The sequence below is a fragment of the Eutrigla gurnardus genome, assembly GCF_963514095.1.
Source record: "Eutrigla gurnardus genome assembly, chromosome: 8".
In the NCBI taxonomy this organism is placed as follows: domain Eukaryota; kingdom Metazoa; phylum Chordata; class Actinopteri; order Perciformes; family Triglidae; genus Eutrigla; species Eutrigla gurnardus.
The window spans coordinates 18,157,815-18,178,776 of record NC_139922.1 but is presented as its reverse complement, the minus strand read 5'-3'; the positions used below and the strand labels follow the sequence as shown (position 1 = coordinate 18,178,776).

Genomic DNA, 20,962 nt, shown 5'->3' with positions numbered 1-20,962 from the left:
CATTATTATTATTCTGAACCACATGTAATGCATGTGTCATCATACACTGACCTCTAGTGATGCAATGCTGTAATTACATCTTAAGTGTATTGATAACAGTTACTTCTCTTCTTCTGTGACGCTGCAACAGTTTTCTTTTTTTAGATATTTGTTGTCAGGACATGTTTAGTTCACTTCGGGCGTGCTGTCAGACTAATAGCTTGAGCAAAAACGAAACACGTTTACACGGCTCATTTCCTATACGAATCAAGTCTCGTTGGTGGTTTACTCCCCACCGGTGGTTCTCGCGGGAGTGTCCGAAACGCGAGATCCCAGTCAGGTAAGCGGCGCGAAGAAGAAACGTAAGATGGCAGCACAGTCCTACCTGTGTGTAGTGAAGGAACCTGTAACTTACTTATTATTACCAGACAGTTTATTGACAGTCCGCGGACCAAAGCAACTTTTGGGTAAAGGTTTATTTCTCCCAACTTCTTATGTTGAATTTAGGCTATTTTAGTAACCTATCTCTCTGTCTCTCACTGTGACATGAACAACATTAAATCAAAAATAACACCATTGCCAACCCCGTCCTAGCTAACAGTGACACTATTATTGCCACCTACCCCAATAATGACTAGATACCGTTTCATATTATCTTTTTAAAGGGAGTTATGTATGTGCTGTATACTGGTATTGTCCGTATAGCTCTCTATTAAACAGGATAGAACTGACTTAGAGAAAAATAATACTTCAGCTGCTTCTCCATCGTAGTCCAATGTCTAAATGAAGCTTTGTAATGAAAATATTTGTTGTAAACAACAAATATAATGAAATGTCATCCCTGGTCCCAGCTTTGTCGTCTTTCTCTCAATCTTCTACCCTGTTCTGTCGCCCTCACTGCCTCCATGTTTGTAAAGTTTTCACAAAAGAGGTGACTTTACTTGAGGTCTATTAGTGTAAATGTACTTGTGTGTGTTTGTGTTGGTGTTGCCAATTCCAGTTATGTTTTTCATTTTAAATTGAAGTGTTTCCCCAATGCTTGCAAGAGGTTTAATTCATGAACGTGTGTGCGTCTCACGTAAGAAACTGTGTAATGTTTTGTAAGAAGTGTGAATTAGTAACTTTACGGTTAATATCAGCTTCAAAAAGGGGGTTTCAGACCTCCTGAAACTAAGCAGACTGGACAACAAGATAACAATGAGCGCTCATTAAGTGATGCATCCTCACTCAACCCAGGAAACACAGGGAATGTTCATGAGTCAATGGATGAATGTGTGTGTGTGTGTGTGTGTGTGTGTGTGTGTGTGTGTGTGTGTGTGTGTGTGTTTTTGTGTGTGTGTGTGTGTGTGTGTGTGTGTGTTGTTTGTAGAGAATAGTGGCGGTAAGATCTGAGACCAGTAATGATCCCAGCAGCTAGAGCTCATACACTAATTGACTAATCGACATCACTTGTCAGAGAGAAATCAGAGGCAAACATTGTTTGCCGTAGCTGGGAGGTCATTAGTTGTAATTAACAAGCATACTGATCAGGTGAGATTGGCGAAGAGCTTGTAATTATCCAGTTCTACATGACCTGAGAGTTTTGGAGGTCCTTGTAAGTCAGTTTTATGGCGAGAGCTTATAATGTGACAATGGTGAAAGTATCATTTGGAGTTTTTAAACGGACAACACAGTGGTTCACAACTGTGTCTTCTGTCTTTTCTCTTCAGAGATGTAATTCATACTGCAACTTCAGAGCCCCTTTTGTTTTGTTGAGTGGCTGATAATCTTTTTTTTTGTTCAGCTCTGACATAGCTGACGGGTCAAATGCAAGCTTTATGAGATTCACAACTGCAGTGTCTTTTTAGTAGCAACCACGTGAATATAAAACATGCAACAAGATGTAATGAATGGTGACTCATTGACTCACATGCTCAAATGATGACCGGTGCATCCACTGCTTCCTGCTTTACTACTATACTAGTACAATTGCAAAATGCCAAAATGTCCAACTTTTACCCTTTTAACCTTTTACACTTTATTAGTCATGTTTTCCTCACTTGCAGAATCTCGGCAGGAAAGCAAACACGAAAAATAAAGATTCTGAACATTTCTTTAAGGTCTTTCTATTGAAATACCTCTGTTGCACAGGATTGGTGAATTTGATGTCCCCAGTTAGTCTAAAATATGCACAGGAAGATATGGGAAATGTCATATCACGATTATCCTGGCAAAAATGATTGCGATTCACGATATTCTCCCAATAATCATCAAAATATGCTTATAACTCTTAAAAATGACACTACATCGTATTGGTATGTCTTTACCTTACCTTTAGTTAAGAACAATTATTTATTGCATCACAGATAGGACACATTTAGTGAACATACTTTTTAGTGAAAATCAAGCGTAAATAAGGTAATCATAAATCATCAACATGAAGTTCTCTCTTCATATTGTGTGCCTGTTTTTTATTCCATGATTCTTCTTGTATTTTGTAAATTAGGTTTTAATTATTTTACTTCTATACCATGATAGTGAACTAGGCAGCTTTTTCCAGTTGCTCGTGACGATATTTACGATTATCCCGAAAATGAAAATTTACCACGATCAACTTTTTTTGTTTTTTATCCCCATCCGTGATAAATGTTATATCGTCCAATACCTAGTCTAAAATATATATAATCTATGCAAGAGCTGGCCTGGGTGGTTGGCATTGGCAGTGATGAAAGTCACAAAGACAGCTACAGTTATATAATCGACAGATAATTATAATAAGTTGTTAAATTGTTTGATTGACAGGTGATCCTGATCAGGATGAGGGAGGAGGGCCACAATAGAATCACCACAGCAATGAGAGGTAAGCAGTAAAGATTTATCTTCTTACTACTGATGATAATTAAAAAATCATTCATGACACTGTGAAAAAACATGTCGTCTTTATGTAATGATGGATTTCTACTGGGTAGCAGAACAGCACTTTGTCCAATGATTCAAACAACAGAAACATTTAGTTTTAATAATTTAGACATGAACCATAATAAGCACGTTGCTCAAGCCAAACCATCACTGGAGGAGGTTTAGTAAGTCAGTAACCACAAGGCAACTTCTTCTTCTTCTTCAACTCAATAAGAGAGCAGGTTTGACCGGATTCCACAAGGTTACAGGATTTAATTGCTGGAACAAAGTTATACGATATGTAAAATAGCAAACAAGTGTAGAGAATAAATAATTTACAAATCAGAAAAAGAGTATACAGTTGTTCATTTGCACGCAACCTAAATTCATTATTTATCCCAGAGAATGAATAAATTGTCCCTGTTAGCCTGTGATTGAACTTGAAGCTGGTGAAAAATTCAGCCTGCGCAGCCGTACCCCAGTGAGCAGCCATCTAATGAAAATAACAGAGCAAGAACGATGGCTCAGGCTTTAATGATTGCATTTGGGCTGGGAGTGGAAACCGAGAAAATAACGAGAAAGGAAAGGATCTGAGGCATAGAGTGAAGAAGAAGTTTTGTTTTAGAATTGATCCTGGCTTGGCACCTCAACTCTGCAAATCTGCATATTTGAATGTCTTATTTTAAACTGCTTCTGAAAACCAACATGCATGTTTTTCATCTTTATAATTGCATTTTAACTGCTTAATATGGTGTCATATGCCTGTGTTTATGTATGCACGTTCAGATTGCTTTTCATTTTTCAAATTTTTATTCTTTACGTTACTCAATCAAAACATTTAACAACTTTGTGCGCCTCCCGTCAAGCTTGGAGTTATCACTGATGTTGATAAGTGTTATAGGAAAAAAAAACGCCAGAAAGTGGGGGAAAGAAAAGGAGTAAGTGATAGAGTAAGTGCAGAAGGAAAAGGAGTGTGAGAGCTGCAGTAAGAGAACGAGAAAGTGAGTAAATGGGAATAAATATGAAACTGGCTTGTCTCTAATTTCCACTTTAACTAGCTTTTCTTGGAGCAGTGAAGGCGTGTGTGTGTGTGTGTGTGTGTGTGTGTGTGTGTCTGTGCAGGGTGGCCACAATGATCTGGGGTCTTGCTTCCTCCGCCTCCCAGAGAGAGAGAGAGAGAGTGTGTGTGTGTGTGAGAGAGAGAGAGAGAGAGAGAGCAGTCACATACAGAGAGGGGTTGGGACGAGAGACAGAGCAGAAGAGAGCTGTCAAGCTGAGAGGAGGCAGCGGAGAGACGACTTAGTTTTTTTTCTTGGAATACATTTTTCCCTCCATCTCTGAAGCCCACACACACACTTGAAAAGAATAAACACACACATGGTATAGTGTGTGAGTGCTGCTGTTAGGAGCAGTGAATTATTTTCAGGATCTGGACTTATTCAAGCCTGGCACAAGACTGCCTGGATTCATCATCTCTGTTACTTGGACCTTAGTTGTTTTTTTTTAGCAGCGCAACACTTTGGACTAAGAGTGTGTGTGTGAGTGTTTGTGTGTGTGTGTGTGTGTGTGTGTGTGCGTGCTGGGATTCAGCACCTCACCTGAATGCAACGCTGAGATTTTGACTGACACTGTGTTGGGCACTTGTTACTGTGGTTACCTAAATTTGTAAGATTGGACTCAGTGTGCGCTTGTGTGTGTGTGTGAGGAGCAGGAGGATGTGTTGGTCGGTGACAGCGGTCCTGCTAGCCCACCTCGGGGCTACCTTAACGGGGGCATGGAGAGCATCGCAACCAAGACTGCAGTTCACACACTCCGGTAAGAGGCTTTTTGTTTGCTCTTACTGTCTAATACATCTGTAGCACTCTCTTTCTCCACACACACACACACACACACACACACACACACACACACACACACACGCACACACACACACACACACACACACAGACACACACACACACACATGCAGGTGACCTCTTCTCATCTTTCCCTTTCACTGCCCGCACATTGTTATACGATATGTGAAGCACAAATTATACTCCGTCCCTCGACCCATTGAGCTTTTTTTCCCCTCACACTGTCTCACTTCCACCATCTCTGTAATCACCTGAATTGAATTCATCTTCCTCCAGTTCTCTCTCGCCGTCCCGTTCGCCTCACGTTCTCCTCCCGCCGTGAGATCTGTTGAGGAGTGTCAAATTTGAATTGCTTCATTTTGTCTAGACACACTTTTAATATGAGAAAGTTTCCTAAATTACATAGTCAGCATTATTGTCATAGTTTTGTCCATTGTTTCTCTCAGTTGTGATAACTCTGAACTAAGTCATTGCTGAGATCAGGAAACACTGTGACAGCGCTACAAACGGAAACACAATTACCACTTACCGCTTACTAGCCACTTAATTATTAAATTGAGCTCAAAGGTTGCTATTTTTCTCTTAATACATTGGAAAACTGTGTGTGGGCCACCGGGGCTGCACATTGTTTGCATTGTCAAGTTGTATAGAGGAACAACAATTCCACTACAAAGCAACGTGGTGGGTAGCACTGGTCTTTGTAGGTGAACATATGCTCACGTGTAGGTATGTCCAAGGTCAGCAGATACAATCTGTTGACCTTTGTGATGCGTACATGGCATATTTAATTTCAAATTTACGGGAAAAGGCAGAGCCACTCTTTTTGGAGCTGGATCTACTTTCATGTCTTCCAACTTCATGGAAGCGCAGTGCTTGATAGCTGGAGTCCATATTTAAGTAATTGAAAAGCCAAATAGCAGGGAGCAAACATGGTAAAGCAAAGCCCTGAAAAAACTAGGAAGGTAGACAAAAGCAGTAGTTAACAAAATGTTACAAGCAGAGAATGGTTTCCATCCATTGACCTCTGGGTTATGGGCCTAGCATGCTTCCGCTGCGCTACTCTGCTATCATCTGGTGGATTAGTCTGTTGACCCATTCAGAGTGACTTGAAATGCTGGTTTAATGCATGTCAGCATTTCAGCAGTGGAAGAGACAGCACAGTTGAGGATAAAATGTTCTTAGCAGAGGATGGTTTCGATCCATCGACCTCTGGGTTATGGGCCCAGCACGCTTCCGCTGCGCCACTCTGCTATCATCCACCCCAGATGGGACTTGAACCCACAATCCCTGGCTTAGGAGGCCAGTGCCTTATCCATTAGGCCACTGGGGCTTCTGCATTACAGTAAGAGGAAACCAACTAATTTCAAGTTGATGGGCAGCGAAAGATACACTCTTTTTGGAGCTTGATCTGTAAAGGCGGGTCCACACCGGACCGAAAATCAGCGTCTTTGACAGAGTCGGCGTCCGTGACATGAGTCTCCTTGGTGTGGTCGCTCGAATCGGCCCACGTCGGCGTTCATTTCAGCCGATTCAAATGTGTAATCCGCCATTCGAGTCGGCCATATTAAGTAGCCCGACTTCATTTACCGACGCGAGTCGGGCAGTCGGTGCGGTGTGGACCCGCCTTAAGAGGCACTGAGAGTTTTGTGTCTTGCAATTTTATGGATATGCAGCACTTGAGCGCTTGAATCCCTAAGTAGTAATTGAAATGGCAAACAGCAGGGAGCAAACATGGCTAAACTAAGCACTGAAAACACTTGGAAGCTGAGACAAAAGAGTAGTTAACAAAGGTTAAGTGTTCAGAAGTCTGTTTCCGCAGCACAGACTTTCCTGAAATCTACAGTCTGAACTGACCTATAATGCTTTGTTGGAGAGTGTTGTCCATTTAGTGAGTGAAATTGCCCCGTTAACATCCCATTATTAGACCATCGAGAGATTTCTGATTGTTACCTGTGGGTGGATTAGTCCTTTGACCCATTCAGAGTGACTCGAAATGCTGGTTTAATGCATGTCAGTGCGTCAGCAGTGGAAGAGACAGCACAGCTGAGGATAAAATGTTCGTAGCAGAGGATGGTTTCGATCCATCGACCTCTGGGTTATGGGCCCAGCACGCTTCCGCTGCGCCACTCTGCTTTCTTCCACCCCAGATGGGACTCGAACCCACAATCCCTGGCTTAGGAGGCCAGTGCCTTATCCATTGGGCCACCGGGGCTGCACATTGTTTGCATTGTCAAGTTGTATAGAGGAACAACAATTCCACTACAAAACAACGTGGTGGGTAGCACTGGTCTTTGTAGGTGAACATATGCTCACGTGTAGGTATGTCCAAGGTCAGCAGATACAATCTGTTGACCTTTGTGATGCGTACATGGCATATTTAATTTCAAATTTACGGGAAAAGGCAGAGCCACTCTTTTTGGAGCTGGATCTACTTTCATGTCTTCCAACTTCATGGAAGCGCAGTGCTTGATAGCTGGAGTCCATATTTAAGTAATTGAAAAGCCAAATAGCAGGGAGCAAACATGGTAAAGCAAAGCCCTGAAAAAACTAGGAATGTAGGTCAAAAGCAGTAGTTAACAAAATGTTCTTAGCAGAGGATGGTTTCGATCCATCGACCTCTGGGTTATGGGCCCAGCACGCTTCCGCTGCGCCACTCTGCTATCATCCACCCCAGATGGGACTTGAACCCACAACCCCTGGCTTAGGAGGCCAGTGCCTTATCCATTAGGCCACTGGGGCTTCTGCGTTATAGTAAGAGGAAACCAACAAATTTCAAGTTGATGGGCAGCGAAAGACTCTTTTTGGAGCTTGATCTGTAACAGGCATTGAGAGTTTTGTGTCTTGCAATTTTATGGATATGCAGCACTTGAGCGCTTGAATCCCTAAGTAGTAATTGAAATGGCAAACAGCAGGGAGCAAACATGGCTAAACTGAGCACTGAAAACACTTGGAAGATGAGACAAAAGAGTAGTTATGAAGCAACAAAGGTTAAGTGTTCAGAAGTCTGTTTCCCCAGCACAGACTTTCCTAAAATCTACAGTCTGAACTGACCTATAATGCTTTGTTGGAGAGTGTTGTCCATTTAGTGAGTGAAATTGCCCCGTTAACATCCCATTATTAGACCATCGAGAGATTTCTGATTGTTACCTGTGGGTGGATTAGTCTGTTGACCCATTCAGAGTGACTCGAAATGCTGGTTTAATGCATGTCAGTGCATCAGCAGTGGAAGAGACAGCACAGCTGAGGATAAAATGTTCTTAGCAGAGGATGGTTTCGATCCATCGACCTCTGGGTTATGGGCCCAGCACGCTTCCGCTGCGCCACTCTGCTATCATCCACCCCAGATGGGACTCGAACCCACAATCCCTGGCTTAGGAGGCCAGTGCCTTATCCATTGGGCCACCGGGGCTGCACATTTGCATTGTCAAGTTGTATAGAGGAACAACAATTCCACTACAAAGCAACGTGGTGGGTAGCACTGGTCTTTGTAGGTGAACATATGCTCACGTGTAGGTATGTCCAAGGTCAGCAGATACAATCTGTTGACCTTTGTGATGCGTACATGGCATATTTAATTTCAAATTTACGGGAAAAGGCAGAGCCACTCTTTTTGGAGCTGGATCTACTTTCATGTCTTCCAACTTCATGGAAGCGCAGTGCTTGATAGCTGGAGTCCATATTTAAGTAATTGAAAAGCCAAATAGCAGGGAGCAAACATGGTAAAGCAAAGCCCTGAAAAAAACTAGGAAGGTAGGACAAAAGCAGTAGTTAACAAAATGTTCTTAGCAGAGGATGGTTTCGATCCATCGACCTCTGGGTTATGGGCCCAGCACGCTTCCGCGGTGCCACTCTGCTATCATCCACCCCAGATGGGACTTGAACCCACAATCCCTGGCTTAGGAGGCCAGTGCCTTATCCATTAGGCCACTGGGGCTTCTGCATTACAGTAAGAGGAAACCAACTAATTTCAAGTTGATGGGCAGCGAAAGATACACTCTTTTTGGAGCTTGATCTGTAAGAGTTTTGTGTCTTGCAATTTTATGGATATGCGGCACTTGAGCGCTTGAATCCCTAAGTAGTAATTGAAATGGCAAACAGCAGGGAGCAAACATGGCTAAACTAAGCACTGAAAACACTTGGAAGCTGAGACAAAAGAGAAGTTAACAAAGGTTAAGTGTTCAGAAGTCTGTTTCCCCAGCACAGACTTTCCTGAAATCTACAGTCTGAACTGACCTATAATGCTTTGTTGGAGAGTGCTGTCCATTTAGTGAGTGAGATTGCCCCGTTAACATCCCATTATTAGACCATCAAGAGATTTCTGATTGTTACCTGTGGGTGGATTAGTCTGTTGACCCATTCAGAGTGACTCGAAATGCTGGTTTAATGCATGTCAGTGCGTCAGCAGTGGAAGAGACAGCACAGCTGAGGATAAAATGTTCTTAGCAGAGGATGGTTTCGATCCATCGACCTCTGGGTTATGGGCCCAGCACGCTTCCGCTGCGCCACTCTGCTATCATCCACCCCAGATGGGACTCGAACCCACAATCCCTGGCTTAGGAGGCCAGTGCCTTATCCATTAGGCCACTGGGGCTTCTGCATTACAGTAAGAGGAAACCAACAAATTTCAAGTTGATGGGCAGCGAAAGACTCTTTTTGGAGCTTGATCTGTAACAGGCACTGAGAGTTTTGTGTCTTGCAATTTTATGGATATGCAGCACTTGAGCGCTTGAATCCCTAAGTAGTAATTGAAATGGCAAACAGCAGAGAGCAAACATGGCTAAACTAAGCACTGAAAACACTTGGAAGCTGAGACAAAAGAGTAGTTATGAAGCAACAAAGGTTAAGTGTTCAGAAGTCTGTTTCCCCAGCACAGACTTTCCTGAAATCTACCGTCTGAACTGACCTATAATGCTTTGTTGGAGAGTGTTGTCCATTTAGTGAGTGAAATTGCCCCGTTAACATCCCATTATTAGACCATCGAGAGATTTCTGATTGTTATCTGTGGGTGGATTAGTCTGTTGACCCATTCAGAGTGACTCGAAATGCTGGTTTAATGCATGTCAGTGCGTCAGCAGTGGAAGAGACAGCACAGCTGAGGATAAAATGTTCTTAGCAGAGGATGGTTTCGATCCATCGACCTCTGGGTTATGGGCCCAGCACGCTTCCGCTGCGCCACTCTGCTATCATCCACCCCAGATGGGACTCGAACCCACAATCCCTGGCTTAGGAGGCCAGTGCCTTATCCATTAGGCCACTGGGGCTTTGACGACCACATTTGTGTTAGACAGTCATAAGAGGGACATGAGCAGCAACTTCTTTCACGAGAACATGCTCATCGCTGGACTGGAAAACCCAGATGTAAGAGAGATAGTTGGCATCAGCAAGTACATCTGTAAAAGCATGTTATTACAACATGGTGAAGTACAAATATTTCTCATTTGCTAACATTTTCTATACATTTTGTGTCATTGCACTTTGTTGTTCCATAATTTATTTTCCTTTTAGCAATTGTGAGATTAAGTCTGGATAGGGGTTATAGTGGAAATGTATTCTGATTGGTGAAGTGTAATCAGACCAACTGACCAGACAGCTTTGTGTCTGAAAAACCCCCAGCTTTAAATACTTAAATACATGCCTGATTACCTCCTAAACCCCAATTTCTCTCTTAACGACTAAATTATCCCAGTTATTTACTCAAACTTCATGTCGCCCGTATGCAGGAGTGGGCTAACACACACACACACACACACACACACACACACACACACACACACACACACACACACACACACACACACACACACACACACACACACACACACTTCAAGCACACACACACTTGAGCGTAATGAATCCATTTTCCAAGCCATTCAGTGGATGGTAGTGTGATTTTCTTGATGATAGATGGCAATTAGAGATACCATCTCTGTACCACACACACACACACACACACACACACACACACACACACACACACACACACACACACACACACACACACACACACACTGTACTGTATACCTGAACAAACACAACCCCACAAAAGCAATAGCATTCAAGAGACACACACATGCACAGAAAAATGTAATTTATAGCATTTTCCACAAACAAACACACACAGACAAGCCATTATGTAAATATGCAAAAACTAATTTATGGGAAGGTTTTATATTACATAAAGGAACACATACACACAACAACTTTAACTGCTGTCACAGTTTCACCTGCAGCTACTTTCCAACTTGTAACTGTCTCATGAGAATACAAAGACTCGTCTTGTCAGAATGACAGAATAAAGCTCCATAAATGGCTCAGAGGAGGCTTGGATGGTTTATTAAGTCGATGTGAATCTATTTTCCCACATGGAGAGAGTCATGTTTTATTCATTCATTCAGCATTCACTGAGTGAATTTCCTTGCCATAGACATTTAATGTTAATCAGTCACTGGAGAATATTTGAGACACTGGATTTGAACTTTGACCCCTATACTGCTGATTACTTGATGGTTGTGATTCAGGCGTTTAAACCACATCCTGCTGTTTCCCCAAGTGCCTTTCTGGAGAAATGCCCAACTCATAATGTAAATGCAAATGAGTCCTTTTCAATTACATTTTATTAGCATACAAATTGTGCGCTAATACTACATGTAAGATTAGTTCATCAGTGTTCAGATGCATGTTTGCTCATGTTCATGTTTGCAAAATGCATTTTAGATCTCAGGGGAAAAATGCATTACATACATAGAAATTTGATTATAAATATTTACTATCTGTTTTATGTTGTGACTTTCTGCAGGCTAAAGCCAGTGCCCAGACATCCCCAGCGACAAAACTGTTAAAATGGTTGAGTCATAAACAGCTACTTTCATACAAAACCAAGATGAGCGGTCTGTTTTCAATTAAGTAGAAGGATGTTGTGTAGCTGTGTTCTCTGTGAGAGAAACATATCAGCACACACAAAAATGAATGTTACAACTTGTAGGCTCATGGTTTGTGAGCTAAAACTTTACACCAAAACTCCTAAATCTAAAATAAATATACCTTTGAAGATCCAGCTCGGAGAAACAGGAAATACAAATTAGGTCTGGTTTTCTTTTCCAAGAAAGATAAGGTGTTGAGGTTGCAAGTTAAGAGGTAAGACCTGGTTCTTTGTTGATATTGTACATCTTCATCCACTGTGTACTCTGTGTACGAATAAAGCACAAATGCCTTCAGAGTGATATTAAAAATCAAGAGATATTTCATTATTCATTTATTCTTTCAGATCTGTTTCTATCTAGGCCAATGCTTTCCAGGCTCAGGGCTGGGGATGTTGCTGAGATATGGATTTCACTGGGACGGTTAACTGGCACAGAATCAGGCTATTCTCTATTATTAATTTTAATAGCGGCAGTCCCCAACTGTGGTGCTATCATAGCTTGCGACTATTGAAGTCAAATGGCAGCTGACTCAAGTATCGCAGATATTTTCTCTTAAAGAAGACATTATGTTGCAGGTTGTTGGAATACTTATATGTCAAAATCTAAAATATAGCTGTAACCCAGGTTCTTGAAAAGAGTATCTATTAAGCTAGAAAAGTGCTCCATTTACTTTAGCCTCTCCTTCCACTGTTTAAAATCACTTTTCTCAGAATATTTGGAGGGCAGGAGAACATTTTCTTGCAACCAAACTTTCGGCCCTTGTTAAGACATTTAAAAAACCCTGATTTAGGGGCTTGTAGCTTGAGGGTTTTGTCCTCTTTCTGGACACAGACAGTGAAAGGAGTCTAATTACACCCTTGCTTTGGCAACAACAGACCCTCACAACAGTGCACAGTAAATTTACCCATGAGAGGTTTCTGGTGTTAATAGCAGAGGCTTTCTTTAGCCTGAAGCCTGTAATTAAGCAATGAAACATACGCTTCATATGTCTTCTATTTCCCTTAAGTATTAATTTCTCCAATCTGCCAATCTGTTGTCCATATTCTAGAGCTGACTTTCTCACCTCTCCTCTGTGGCGCTTACTACTACTCAGTATTTCTTTCCTATATAACATGCAAGAGACACAAGACTGGACTAGGGATGTCAACAGATATCCAACTTTTCAAAAACGTTTCAATTCAGAATCAATATGTGATCTGATCAGCCTTATGGTGAAGCTATCTAGAATTAGCTGATTGGGGGCTGCACAGTTTGGGTTCGGGTTCCTTCTGTGTGGAGTTTGCATGTTCTCCCTGTGAAAGCGTGGGTGTCTCTGGGTTCTCCGGCTTCCTCCCACAGTCTAAAGACATGCAGGATGGGGAGAGGTTCATTGATTACTCTAAATTGCCCGTAGGTGTGAATGTGAGTGTGAATGGTTAGGGTTAGGGTCTGTCTCTACATGTCGGCCCTGTGATAGACTGTCCTGTCCAGGGTGTACCCTAAAAACTGGATGGATAGAGCGCTATGGTGGCAAAGGACAATGTTTCACGTCAATTTTGTTTTTTTGTCGTTGTTTTTTACTAAGAAATTAACCGATTAATTAATGATTAATGGGCGTCAAGCATGTTGGGTTGTTTTTCTTTTCAGCTTTATGCAGAGTGAGTTTCTCCCTGCATTCCTTTCAATAAAGCTGTATGAGGAAACGTAATCCACAAAGACACATTTGACATGTTGGCCAGCAGTAAGCCAAAAATACACAAGATCAACTCATTAGCTGTAGATTAGGGCAGGCTGGAGACATGAAGTCGTGTAGTCGTGTATAGCAGGTACTCAGAGGTTCATTTACTTATACAATATTGTGATTTGATCAATTTTAACAAGATAGCTTAAAGTGAAATGGCAGCTAGTAGTCAAGCTTCAGTTTAACGCCACTTGCACACCGGCACTAAACGTGATCTTTAACCCTTGGTGTTAGTGATCTGACATTCCCACGGTTGCGTAAACAAGAAGAAACTACAAGAATTGAGAAATTCTTGTGGTTTCTGACTGTTTTGTCAGTGATGGAAACATCAGACAAGTACCACAAAGGGCTGGAAGTCAGACTTCCTTTTCCTGTTTAAATAGAACCAGAACTTATCAGAAAACAGAGAGGATGTACAGCAACAGATAGATGTTTTTTTTTTCTTTTTCTTGCTGGGCTTTTAGTAGGGATTCGTCATAAATTTGACCCTGAAACGGATTGTAAATATAAATCTGAACTCACTGTAGACATCATGACTATCCATAACATTCCCATGACAGCTTTTTATTTTTTTATGGGCGCCCGTTTTTTAGATGTAGAGATATCATTATTGCCCATTTGCCAAAGAAAATGTCCACTACAGAATGTCTAACATGCTTTGATGTTGAGCCAAGAACTCAAAGCCATAGACGATTTAAACACTGCAGTGATTTTTCACTCTCATTGCCGCCAAACATACAGAATTTCAAATTGCCAATTCAGAGTAAGTCTTACCTAGTTAAACTCATGCTGATGATTCTCCTGCAAGAGCACTCACTAGTCTGTGAATGAACAGAGTTGTGATTTACTTGAGTATCTGCCACCAGTCCAGGTCAAGGTTGATTGTTTCCTCTTGGGATAAGTAGTCAACTTCAGAGTCACATATCTTAAATCTCAGCTTCAGCAGCATGATGTGAAACTTGTTTGAGGAAGTCAAGGTTTTTTTTTCAGTTTTTTCTTTCTTTTTGAAAAATAGCATCATTTCAAATCCTTAAAGTATGCCTCCAGGGTTAAATTTTTTTTTGGGATGTGAGATATTTACGAGATGAGAATTCTTTTTTGCAGGTGAGGTTATTGTTTGGGAAGGGCTTTGTTGTCAGTGCAACACATCCTCTTAATTAAGGCGCATTATGAGTGTATTGGTAAGATGAAAACACTCCACTCTACTTGGTTATGCAATCTTTTCTTTTAAGCTTTTTCATTAGGATGAGCAACAAATATGGTTAAAATCCCCAAATTAAATTGAAATACAAGCATGAGAAAAAAGCAACTTGTTATAGCTGCTCATCTGTCCGTCTAGGCATGAGCAAATAATTTACCACCAACGGTCTCCCACTGTAACTGTGTGAATATAAAGTGTTCACAGTGAACCTACTCTTGGATAAATGCAGATGAAAAAGATAAAAAGCAAACAGTGAGTGGACTCTAGTTTGTGTATGCATTAGCATGGCGACCCAGACCAAGTAGTCTGATGATGATGAATAATCATATGCGCTGAGGTCAAAGGTCAAGCTGTCCACGTGGGTCTGGTCTGTCGGTGACACAGTCCAGACCAACTGCATTTGTGTGTTTGGCTATAATTTAAGTATAAGTTTCTCTGTGCGTGTGTGTGTGTGTGTGTGTGTGTGTGTGTGTGTGTGTGTGTGCGCATGTGAATGATGAATAATTAACTTAAAATTAAGTTTTTTTTAATGTATAATTTCTTTTATAGGAATAGATAATTAACCATAGAAAGGTGGTTCCCATCCTATAGGGCATTGGGGATTAGAAGATAAATTGGAAAAAAAAAATGTAAAAATGCAAAATGTATCAGACTGCAAGATGTATTGTTCTTGTTGTCAAACAAAATATGATGCATGCATACGTCAGCCAGTACCCACCAGTTTCAACCAATAATATCGTGGCCTCCATCCATCAAACAATCTGCACAGAGCACAAGAAGGTTGTGAGCTAATCTTTTGAATGATCAAATCAAATTCCTCCCAACGTTATGTCCCGCCTGCCTATCCTGTTTTACTCTGATATATGTCACCATACGGAAGCCACATACTCTTGAAATGCCGTTTCAGCTCAACTTTAAGGCACCAAGAACACCTGCTCTGACGTAGTGCATCTCAAAAGACATACATGTAGGGTGATGCGATCTTAGCATTAGAGAGAAAGAGAGATTTTCTAACTGCTGTATGCATGTGGACACATGTTTGAAATGATTTTATGTGTGTTCACATGTCTCCGCATCAGTGTCCATCTGTGTGCCTATAGGCTTTGTTCCCATGATTCTGCAGGCCTCCTGCTGTAATTGTAGCAGTAATTGGTGAAGTGATAACCCCATTTCCACAGGAAATGTTCCCCGGTTTCCTCGCCCCCTCCACCATCATCCCTCTCTAGTGGCGCAGCCAACAAAGTCTTCCCCCGGGAACGTTGCACCAGACAGCTAAAGTTCCCTGGGGCTCGGCTGTCATAGATGAACAGACGGACAAAGATAGACCCACAAACAGAAACAAAACAACACACACATGTGAATCTTACAAACACACTCTCATGGACGATGCTGTAGGCTGTGAGGGAATAATTGGGGAGATTCATGATAAGTGAAACTCACCAATAGTGAAGTAAGTGTGTGTGTGTGTGTGTGTGTGTGTGTGTGTGTGTGTGTGTGTGTGTGTGTGTGTGTGTGTGCGCAGTAAAATTATATTTCACTCTGAAAGTGCAAACCCCTACAGGGCTTACAGAACTGTTCTTGTTATGTGTTGCAAATCCTGCACTTAGTTGGGAAATTTTCCTGCATGAAAACTGTTAATGCTCATCTTACCGACTGGCCAATTGTGTGCAGGTCGGTTCGTCATCTCAGCCCTGGTGAGTTGCGATGCAAAGCTGAAAGTTTGTAAGCACATGTAAATGTCACTAAAAAAAGATTTTGAGGTGGAGCTCAGATGGGGACACACGGTGTCACATAGAGATCTACACCGACACTAGTGGGAGGGCTTTAAACAAGGATATAGAGCCTGTGGGGAAGTAGCTAGGCGTTCCGTGGGCATGCTCATTATAATGAGACGATTCCACCATATACACTGATCTTAATTAATGCATATTTAATGAGTTTGCCTCCATTGTAAATATAGTTAATTATTGTAAAGGAGAATTTGACCAGGCCTATACCTGACTTGACTCCAATCATATGAATTTACTGAAAAAAACTCAAGGGCATATTTGCATAACTGATCAATGGCAAAAAAATACAAAAAAATACAATGGACATTTAAAACTATAAAACTGCTCAGATGGGTTATTGAGCATGTGGGGGTGGGACTGACAGACTGAGATAGGCTTGTTTTCTATCATTCTGCTGGCATTGTTTGGAAGCTGAGGCTAGTGGTCGTAAAATGTACATGCTTAGTGAATCGCAACATGTTAGTCTAGTAGTTGGCTGTTTGGCCAGCAGCCAGCACTTAAAGCTCTGAGGGATTAGTTCGCTATTTCTGAGTAAGAAACCTCTGCATCACAACAGAAAAACCAACGCTTCCCAACACATCCCAAATTGGCATTAAATATGATTTCCAAAAGACAAATAATATGACAAACTGCCCAAAACAACGCTTTGACAGGGACAGTTCTGTTAATGGTAGGTACAGACAGAGCATGGTGCTGCTGGCTGATACTGGCTGTAACTTATGGATGTAAACAGACCTCGTAGTATAAAAAAGCACATTTGTGGCATCACACCTCCTATATCCATATCTTTAATACTGTTGCTATGGTTACCAGCAACCTTACAATTTGAGCACTGAAATAAAAATGTTGACCAGAACGACAGTGTGTTTGATTTGTCTTGACGAACAATCCAAGCACATAGTAGGAATGGTGAAATTGTTGCTTGTTGTCAGGCCATCGGTTACCTTTGCTTTCAATTAGGATGGATGTGAAACGCATTTATCTGGAGAAAAATGCTCTTTGTTGTCAGTGACTTTCCCATCTGAGCTGCCCCTGAAAATGATTGGGCTGCTGCAGCAGTTTAAGCTGGTAAAGCTTCACTGCATTGCTTCTGAATCTATCGTCAAAATGTAGCCATGAAACTATTCAAGTAAATTGTATTTTCTTAATTCTTTTGTGTTTAATGTATGGACTTCATGTAGTGAAGGAGACAATGCACACAGAGCTGATCCTCTGAACCTTCATTCTTATATTGGAGAATGGCAGCCAGGAGTATTGACCCACACATTGTATGAATTATTTTGCAGTCATTTTGCATGTACGCAGGTGTGTTAATGAGAAAGCCAGCACACAGATGCATTGTCGTGTGTGTATGTGTGTGTGTGTGTGTGTGTGTTTGTGTGTGTGTGTGTGTGTGTGTGGTGCAATGCAGGAATGTTCTTAGCTGGATCACAAGCCACACATTTGCTCTAATCACATCGAGGTCCATCAGACCTCCCATGACCAGCAGCCTTTAATCTAATGTTGACCATGGATAAAAAATATCCCCCACAAACACACATACATGTATAAATGCCCAAATGATTTGTAGACAAACACGCACAGATACAAACACGGACAGATAGACGCTTGCACTGCTATAAAGGAACCATTCACAGACACACATTTCAGTGTGTGTGTCCGCGTGTGTGTGCATGCGCCAGTAGGATTATGTCTCACCTTTTCTGTTCTTTTCCGTCTTAAGCTTTTCCGTCTTTGATTCCCAGTGACAGAAGTCAAAGGCCAATTGGCTCAGATCAGAGGTCACGACCCTCGTTGACCCTGCTGTCAACTGAATGCTCATAAGAATGGCTGTACTCTGCAGGCTTTGTGCTTGCTGCAAGTTTGTGTATGTGTGTGCAGAATGAATGTGTGCTGATTTCATAGAACAAGGAAGCTCTTTACTATGACAACAACTTATTTTATATTTCTAAGTCTTATCTTTTTCTTCTATGGATCACAGGACAGAGTTAGATTAGTTATGTAACTTATGATAAAAGTAAAGTATTTGTAGCTATAGTCTGTTGAACTTATGATGACAGGAGATAATAAATACAGTATGTGCTACTTGGTGCTTGCAGATCACAGTTTCCCCCAAAAAACAAAACAAAAAAAAACAGCATGGTAGAGAAACCACTATGGTAATTTAATCCCATGCTTTCAAGTATCCACCACACTAGTATCACCATAAAAGATAATTGACATTTCTAGACAGTCTCAAGTTAAGCTGGTAAAAGTCAAAACTCAATATTTTGCTATACACTGTAATGAGTGTATACTGGCAGGAGCATGAAAGTCAGTGTTGTTGAAGTTATTATATGGTCTGTGTCAAACTCAATAAAATTACAAGCTGCGGGAGGTTAAGGGATGCAAATATCAGTTCTGAAGAAATAATGCATGGAGAAGTAACCCTATATCACCCAGCCTCTCTAGAATGTAGTTATAGTCACTCTTTTACCAGCTTTCCCCACAATATAAAAAGGCCTCTGATATTTTTCAGATATTCTTTTGCCTTCTGTTCTCCTCTTCTCTCTTTCTCTCTTCTCTGCCACAAGTCAACATGCTATTGTGGCATCACATTGTTCTTCCAGCTTTCAATGCAATGTGAAAGCATTTGAGGGCTGAGAGTCATTTAAAAAAATCATTCAGTGTTTCTGAAGACTGCGAAGTTGAAGGTCAATAAAATCACTTGCACTTTCACTACAACTTATAAAAGGTTTCATTCAGAAGCTGGTGTAGACTGTGAGGTGAATTGGTTGACCTTTTTCTGACCGTGTTTGGTTAATAAGGGCCATGGATTTAATTTAGACTTGGCAGGTGTGTGTGTTAATATCCTGTTGAATGTTGGTAGTGACAGATAGCCAGGCTGCGGGGCACAGATGGTGCTTTTTGTATCCTGAAATATCTGGACATGTGTTTGATTGATGGTAAATGACTATGTGTGTGTGTCCTCCCATTAACTTTGATGTCTTGGAAAAACCCTTATTACAAACTGCCCTCTGTGTTTTAGCCGGTATTAATGAGCAGCTAAATCATTCATGTGTGTGTGTGCGCACACGTGTGTGTGTGTGTGTGTGTGTGTGTGTGTGTGTGTGTGTGTGTGTATGTGTGTGTGGGTGGGTGGGTGCGAGTGTGCGTGTCTGTGTCTGTTAAACATAGGAGGTGGTGGTGGTGGGGGTGAGGAGGCAAGGCCAAGGGACACCCTTATACTCACCACACACACACACACCCCTCACAAATTATGTCGGCATGGTTGCTGTTTCCAAGGCAACTGTCCCAAGAGTAAGGGTGGGGTGGGTGCAGCTGGTCTTCCTCGACTCAGACAGGGATGTGTGTGTGTGTGCGTGTGCGCGTGTGTATCTGTGTATGTGTGTGTGTATGCGTGTGTGTGTGTGTGTATGCGTGTGTGTGCGTGTGTGTGCGTGTGTGTGCATGTGTGTGCATGCTGGAGAAAAGAATGTTTTCATACTGAATACAAGTCATTCATCATTGTGAAGTCAAGATGGGAAACAAAACATTTCCAAAAATTCTGTGTATGTGTGATGGCGTGTGCAGGATAAAGAAGATTGGAGGGTGTGTGTGTGTGTGTGTGTGTGTGTGTAACCTGGTATGAGGTTAGGGTATGGGTCAAGAATAGGCTAGTAGCGGTTCTGGTTAGGTAAGGGTAAGTCTCAAAGAAATGAATAGTCAATGTGATGTGATGTCCCTAAAAGTCATGAAAACAAGGCTGTGTGTGTGCGTGTGTTCACAAAGCCACTCTCAGTTCCCTGTTGCAGATCTGGGTGTCATCCTCATTGCCATAATGCTGATTTAATGCACTTTAAAGTGAGGATGTGAGGTTTACTTCAGCCAGTCTGACTCAATAGGATCTCGTGATGCTAACAGATGCTGAATGTCGCTGGTGTTTCCACTGAGGTGGTTTCACATTCAATTGAGCTGAGCATTTCCCTGTATATTGAATTAAGCAAGGTCATGTCGCTATTGTGGCATACAGACTATAATTCAGATGAAGTGCCTGATGCTTGAGGAGGCAGAGGAAGGCATGAATTCCACCGGGGTTGGATTCCCTGTGAAGAGGCTGGCGGCAACGTGGCCTCTTCAAATGGGCCTAGAAGAATGGTTTAACCCATTCTAATATCGCCATTGGGATGATTTTTTTTTTTTTTTTTTTTTTGCAATTCAACATAATGGTTAAACAAGGGGGGGGGGGGGGGGGGCTTGGGGAATACCAGTGCTTCTTGCTAGTTTTTACAACATACAAAAAGAAACAACCTGTGTTTAATTTCCATATTTAATTGGTTTTCATACCATTTTGCCATTTTGTTGGTGATTTAAACAACAAACAAACAAACCTTGAAAAAATTGTCACGATTCTGTTGGACTCATTGTGCTGCCAGTGCCAACACACTCACTGGGATTAATGAAGACCAAATCAGTGTGAAGCAAAACAAATTACCTCTCTGACCGTTCGATGGATATTTCCCACTGAACTAAAGTATAGCCTCCACTGCCGGCACTAGTGTGCGGAGCTTTCATCTCCTACTGCGACTGTTTCACTGTTTTAGATTATCTCTCTATTTCAAAGTCATGCCTCCTTCTCT

The 20,962-nt window shown here is 41.6% G+C and overlaps 1 protein-coding gene across 2 annotated transcripts in view; it reads left to right on the top strand.

Moving 5' to 3' along the window:
• Window positions 1-4,105: 4,105 nt before the first annotated feature.
• Window positions 4,106-20,962, top strand: part of sema3h (sema domain, immunoglobulin domain (Ig), short basic domain, secreted, (semaphorin) 3H) — a 102,954-nt gene continuing 86,097 nt past the window's right edge. For both annotated transcript variants that reach the window (XM_084015725.1, XM_084015724.1), the window contains exon 1: window positions 4,106-4,671. In XM_084015725.1, the coding sequence (XP_083871851.1) occupies window positions 4,572-4,671 (100 nt within the window). In that variant the 5' untranslated portion in view covers window positions 4,106-4,571. The remainder of the gene's footprint in view (window positions 4,672-20,962) is intronic.